Source organism: Cenococcum geophilum, assembly GCF_001692895.1.
Source record: "Cenococcum geophilum 1.58 unplaced genomic scaffold K441scaffold_72, whole genome shotgun sequence".
In the NCBI taxonomy this organism is placed as follows: Eukaryota; Fungi; Ascomycota; class Dothideomycetes; order Gloniales; family Gloniaceae; genus Cenococcum; species Cenococcum geophilum.
Window position 1 is genome coordinate 439,073 of NW_027137630.1, and position 6,790 is coordinate 445,862.

A 6,790-nucleotide genomic window follows, 5' to 3' on the forward strand; every position below is an offset into this window, starting at 1 on the left:
GCGGGTTGCTAGCGGTATAGATATATCTAACGGCTAATATAAGGGTAATAATAGAGGAGTAGGAGCTAGAGACCTAAGAGTTGGCGAAGGTATAGGTATATCCTCTTTTTAAGTTATTAGCAAGAGGTTTATGGCTAACTGTTAACTAGCCTATAATATATTAGCGCTATAGTAAGGCGCTAATTGCCACGGCGCTAATATTTTAAATCTCCTATCTAAAACCTGCGAAGCCCGTATAAGAGCCTGTAATAAGCGCTTATTTATAATAGCGTGCTACTCTAACGCTTGGGAAAACCGCTCTAATATCTACATAATTAACCTAGAAGAACTTAAGAGTTACCCTATTTTTTTTTATTTCTACTTTTGTTCCTTATCTGCTAAAAGCTTAATAAGGGACGGAAGCTCCTTACTAAGGATATTAGGATCCCACTTAGGCATTACTTGCCTTAATAATACCGCATTTAGAACCTACTCTATATTATAGAGGCGATAAAGCTGCTTATCTAGTATAATATAATTAACTATAGGCGTTTATAATGTATCCTAATACCTAGCCTCCGCCTATTATATAAACCACTTCTATATATTACTTAATATAGGCTCCCGGCAGGTTTTTGCAATATCCGCACTATAGCTAGTGTGGATATTATACTCGCAATCCATAAATATTGCTAGGTTATAGTTACTGTAACATAAGTCTTTACTAATAGTAGACTGTGGGTCTCTATAGTGTGTAAGTTATATTACTTATAAGTATACCTAATCCTTATTAACTAGCCGCTATAGGGTGAACGGCAGTTTACCACGTAACTGCGTATTAGTTAACCGCTTCTTTAGACGTAGGGTTAGTACGATAAGCTCTTTAGGTAGGCGTACTATAGAACTACTAGGGCTTAACCCACGCTCGCTTCTTGTATCTACTAACTACTTAGTACTAACTAACGCTATAGATAAAGCATCGCCCGCAATATCCGCAGTCTTTGCGTTTTATTGCCCGCGGATATCATTACGTAGCGCGCTTACGCGAAGATCGCCTATATACTAAGGTTGTGTATACTTAGAACCACCTAATTTATCGCAAGGACCCCGCTAGCGGCTCTTAACTATAAAGATTGCTTCGCCTAAGAGGCCTTCTCCTCGGCCTGCTTGGCTAAACCGCTGTGCTAGCATATTATAGGATTTATAGCGAGGCATTCTATATTAGATTGAATGGTAGATATCCGGGATATCTGCACCGTATACTACTGCATTTAATGCAACAAAAATTTGAATTTAAGATATTGGGCGCGTGTATTCGGCGTATAAGCGGTCTTTATTAATATCCGCAAGCGTTACGTAGTAGCTCTACACCGCTTCTCTAGCAATAGCAGCATTATAGCCGCGATGGATTAACCAGCTACAAATAGTATTACGATAGGCAGCTATCTACTCCTTAGAATTAAAGAAGATAATTGTCTTTAGAATTAGCTAAAGTTAATCAAACTATTAGCGGTATGTCTGCTATACGGATATTAAGCGGCTTCTTAATTGCTCGCCTTCTCCTTAGTTACTATTACTAGCAGTATACGAATATACTGGAGCAGCAGTAATAGTAAAGTAAAGAGCTCAAAAGTCCTTCTTCTCTGGCGCGGTTATAACCCTTTATATAATCTTTAACTCCGGCTAATTAATTAGGGTTTTAATAACTTATATATTAGGTTTAAACCTAGCTAGCTTATATACAGTCTAAAATATAAATAGGTCTAGTATTGCGGTATATACAAACTAAGGCTTATTAACTAAGACTAAACGTACTTTAAAGAGTTGTGTGTACGCTATATGGAAGGTCTCTCCCTAATTAGTAAGCAGGTATACTTTATTAACTACTATAAGGGCAACATGGGAACGAAATATCGGGTCTATTAGAACCTTATACAGCTTGTCACTAACTAAAAGCTCTAGGGAGATAAGGATATGTATATAGCTGCCCGTGCGGATATCCTTAATCAGCTTAGCGGATATTGTTTTCTCCTATATATAAACAGGTTAAACATAAGGTAGCTTTATAATCTTTTTTACTTACTTTAACCTAATCGCGTTAAGTGGAAGAACAATAATAACAACTACATTAGGTATAAGATATAGTAGTGCTTATATTATTATACTCTTACTAAAAGACGTCTTTGCTATAAGCATAAGATCTCGCCACTTAAATATTAGCACCCTTAGGGCCTCGAGCTGCTCTGTATGACCACAGTACGGATATATCTCCGCAATAGCTTTATCTAGCTTGCTTATTTAAAGTTTATAAGAGCTGCTTATAAGCTAAGGTAGCTCCCTCCACAGGCTATATAGCCGTGGAGACCGCTAAGGATCTATTTTAATATAATCCCTAGCCCATTGCGTACTGCTAGCTTATTAATCTGCTTAACTAGCTTATAGTTTACAACCTCTTTACCTTATTTGCTTTAATGGAGGCATTAGTAGATAGCGCTTAAAAGCAGTAAAGGGAGAATAAAGGGTTAGATAAAGGTAGGGAGGACTTAAATATATTATAATAGATAGATCTTAATGGGTTTTAATTATTGGATTATAGATATAATGGATAGAGAATAGGTGGTTAAGATTAACGCGTTATTAGTGCGGATATTACTAATTATTTACTTTGGCAAACCGCGTCATAGCTATTTTAAAATTAATGTTAGAAATGGGAAGGTAGGGAAACTTCTTACGTAGACCATTTAATTCGCTAGAGCCTAGTGTATAATTAATGGATTTTTTAAGCTGCCTAAACTTATCGTAAGAATAAGAAGTGAATATCCGTAATATCAGCCATATGGATATCGCGACGTGCTTTACAAACGTCGGCTAAAGTGTCTCAGACCACACAGGGACAGATGGCCTAAACTGGTTTAGTGCCATCGGGCCGGATTTATCCGGCGTCCCATGTGGTCTGAGCATGCTGAGACAAACCGCGCACCACCTTCAGATAGGTCCAATATCGCCCAACCTTCAAGTACGACCCCAATATTGCTGCGCTGGGCCCAAACATCCTGCTTGCAATGGCATGTCTTGATCCATCCCAGAAATTCGCACTTATTACCAAGAACCTTGCCGAAGTGCTTAATCCTGAGCTGATCGAGCAAGTGCTTGCTGAACGAGACTTAAAGGTCTATTGGGGTACGGAGAATCTCCTTTGCTCACCGTTCGGAACTAACATATGCCAGGAACTGCCCCGACGGGCCGTCCTCATTGCGGCTGTATGTTCATTCTCTGTTGCAATAAACTATTCTCTGACTTCCACAGACTTTGTCCCGATGATCAAGCTTGCCGAACTTCTGGCTGCTGATTGCGAAGTCACCGTCCTTCTCGCTGACATTCATGCTTTTCTGGACTCCCTGAAATCAACGCCCGAGTTGGTAGAGCATCGTGTCAAATATTACCAGTTCATGATCTCTGCAATGCTCAAAGCGATCGGCGTTTCTATTGAGAAGCTGAAATTTGTCATCGGCAGTTCTTTCCAGAAGACACCTGAATACATCTTCGACATCTTTCGCCTCAGCTCTGTGGTGTCTGAACATGATGCAAAGAGAGCTGGCGCAGAGGTTGTCAAACAATCCAAAAATGCCCCTCTAAGTTCTTTGATGTATCCTCTTCTCCAGATACTGGATGAAGAGCACCTCCAAATCGATGTACAGTTTGGAGGAAGTAAGTTGCATCCAGACTGCATGTGAGTCTAGCATTAGTGATTAACGATTTCAGTTGATCAAAGAAAACTTTTCACGGCAGCTACGGAGTGGCTCCCTAAAATCGGCTACAAGCGGGTAAGCCGCAACTTAATTCTGCATTCCTTTTCCAAAGTAGCGTCTAACAACCCCTTAGCGTGGTCATCTCCTCAACGCTATGGTCCCAGGTTTGGGAGGCGGCAAAATGGTACGTTTCTGCTGTCATCCCTATGCGTCTTTTCTACACTAACCAAACCATAGAGTAGCAGTGACGAAGGTGAGTCTTCGGAAAATTCGATTATGCTTTGATCCTAACTGCTTATAGACAGCAAAATTGATTGTCTCGATGCTCCTAATGTCATTACTAAGAAATTACGAAAAGCGATCGCAGTTCCGAAGGTCGTTGAAGAGAACGGCGTCCTCTTGTTTGTGGAGTATGTTCTCCTCCCAGCTGCGGCCCTATCAAAACGACCTGGATTCAGCGTAGAGCGAGACGGTCAAGACACATTAGTATACACCAACATCAGCAGTATGCGCGATGACTACCAAAATGATATCGTACGTGCACTTTCTAGATTGTCTAGTATTTATATACTAATTCTTTTAGTTAACACCGCAAATCCTGAAGCCTGCCGTTACGAAGGCTCTTATTCAGCTTGTTGCTCCGATCCAAGAAGAGTTTCAGAACTCAAAAGAGTGGCAAGAGGTTGCATTGAAAGCTTACCCGCCTCCTGTCAAGAAGGAAAAGAAAACTAAAGACAAGGGTACACTACATCCTGGCAAAGCAGGAGGCAATGATGAAATACCTCTACGTGAGGCATAATGAAACTGTTAGGTCTAGCGCTCCCGCAGAGCCTCAGGAGCCTCATGTGTTGGAGAAGGGACGGATGGTGCTTACGTAAAGCACCAGGCTCTTATAGCCTCAACTCTTGTAAACTAGAACAAGAATCTCAATATCTCACAATACATGCAACACGTTCCAATATCATGTATCTCGACATCATGTAGATAGACAGACAGAATATACAGAACTTAACAGAAACCAAGCTTCTTAAATCTAAGTTATCTCTGTATCTAACGATTATCATTATAACTTTAGCCTTTGACCGCCCGACTCTATTCTTCGATTTCAATCTCATCAATCTCGGAATCCGGTTCCACTGACCAGATACTCTCCAAATCTGAATAGTCTGTCTCGTCCTCTGTGTTGACCTCTGCTTCCAATTCCTCAAGTTCATGAATGATATCTTGTTCATCTACGACACTCATCCACTCATCGTCTCCTATTTCCAGAATCTGATCACCAGATTGGTTGCTCTCAGGAGTGCTTAGCTCTAATGACGCTGGTGGAGGCTCTCGGCCCCCTGGTACAGGACTTAGAAAGAGTCAATTGTTCCCCGTGGCGCTTTTCCCATAACCCTGTCAAAATATGCCTCGATCACATGGATGGTCATCTGCACTCCGCGCCAGCAGTATGCCAGCTCTGGAAAAGACGGCGGTTTTCCGGGAAGAGAAATTTATAGATGCGCCCTAGCTTGCATGAGAAGCTCGACGCGTTTGCTCCCACTTGTTTCCGAATACCTTGCCACCATGCGAGAGGTCGCTCTGGCCATTCGGGTTTTTCGCGGCAATAAGTCTCCTCTACCAACACTTTCAAGACCTGCTGGGAGGCAATTGTAGTCGCCGTAGGTGTGGCCCCAGTCGAGAAAAATGTCAACTTTCCCATGTTTTTTTAAAGCATTAACACCAAGAATTGAAACAGGATTCGTCCAACACATACCTATATATATTTGTCCAATAATTCAGCAATTTCTGCCCAAGTAAGGCTCGGAGTACACGCAGTAGCTCAGGCTTGTTACTCAATCAATTCAATTCAATTGAGGCCTTGAATTGATTGAATTGAAAGCTTTGTAAGCAGAAGGTTCGGTTGATTGAATTGATTGATTCAATATTGAAACGATTGCAATTAATTGCAACTACGTAGTAGTTAGTAATTATCACGAGTCTCGGCATAGTGTTGATGCAGGGGGGCCTACCTGGCGGCGCCCGAATCGCTTTCTACCGTCGTTTCCGTCGCTCCTGCCGTTAATATAGGTCTATCGCGAGTCTTGGCATAGTGTTGAGTTACTATCCTGTTGTGTACCCCCTGTTCATAGTGGTAATAGAATTGATATTGTTGGTGGGCAAATCTAGTTATAAAACTTTTCTTACCTGTCAAGATCCCGGCGATAATGTGATAGTGTAAACAACGAGTAATGCTCGGGTAACCCTTTTTTGGTAAGGGGGTCTAAGAACAATAAGGTTTAAAGCATTATTATATGTTATGTTTAGCATATTTCTATATAATATTAAAAGATTCAATATTTATCAATCAATTCAATTCAACTAGAACCTCTATATTGATTGAGTTGCCAAGCCAGCGAGCTCTCAGTTGATTGAATTGATTGAGACTTGGCATTCAATTCAATTCAATATTGAAACCTGGGTGATTGAATAACAAGCCTGCAGTAGCTAAAGGACCATAGAACCTATCCAGTTAATACCGAAGTATTCCCACGTCCTCCCCAGATACTGCTTTTAAGACCCTTAGCACATCTCGAAGTAGATTCAGCCCCTAAGTCAATCGATCACAGAGTTCTAATGATGATATCTGATGATTGATAGTAACGGGTGGAATCACCCAGTCGCCGCTTGCATTTGCAATTGCGATTTCGAACACTGCTTCGTGCCGCATTGTTGGAAGCAAGGCTATATAATACTCAAAGTCTGCTACAACCGTGGTGGATGGGCGAGTCACCTGATGAACTAAATGATATTAAATGAATGAATCTATCCAATCTATCTACGACGAATATAGGCCCTTATATAGGCCTATACCTACTGAGTCAGAAGTGATTGCTTACTAACTCTAACCAAGATGGAAACAATCTATTTATGTAAGCCAGAAACGAATGTAGAGGACTCCTCCAGAACCATCGTACCCCCCAGTACTCCACCAAAAACAGAAGCAGATCCTTCCTAAATTAGTATTAAACTTAATAATATTATAAAGAAACATCTCGTAATTCTCCAAGTGTACTGTGGGT

The 6,790-nt window shown here is 41.0% G+C and overlaps 2 protein-coding genes across 2 annotated transcripts; one reads left to right on the forward strand and one right to left on the reverse strand.

Annotated features, from left to right (window-relative positions):
- The first annotated feature begins 2,965 nt into the window (after positions 1 to 2,965).
- K441DRAFT_647178 (tyrosine tRNA ligase) lies at positions 2,966 to 4,751 on the forward strand. The gene is made up of 8 exons (XM_067646846.1): positions 2,966 to 3,159; positions 3,207 to 3,239; positions 3,286 to 3,687; positions 3,742 to 3,803; positions 3,862 to 3,912; positions 3,966 to 3,981; positions 4,030 to 4,262; positions 4,312 to 4,751. The coding sequence occupies exons 1-8, from the start codon at positions 3,042 to 3,044 to the stop codon at positions 4,525 to 4,527; spliced, it is 1,131 nt and encodes a 376-aa protein (XP_067497679.1). The 5' UTR covers positions 2,966 to 3,041; the 3' UTR covers positions 4,528 to 4,751.
- Positions 4,752 to 4,820: 69 nt separating this feature from the next.
- On the reverse strand, positions 4,821 to 5,430 carry K441DRAFT_682040 (uncharacterized protein; the record flags this gene model as incomplete). The annotated part of the gene is made up of 2 exons (XM_067651531.1): positions 4,821 to 5,068; positions 5,286 to 5,430. The coding sequence occupies 2 exons, from the start codon at positions 5,428 to 5,430 to the stop codon at positions 4,821 to 4,823; spliced, it is 393 nt and encodes a 130-aa protein (XP_067497680.1).
- Positions 5,431 to 6,790: the final 1,360 nt, after the last annotated feature.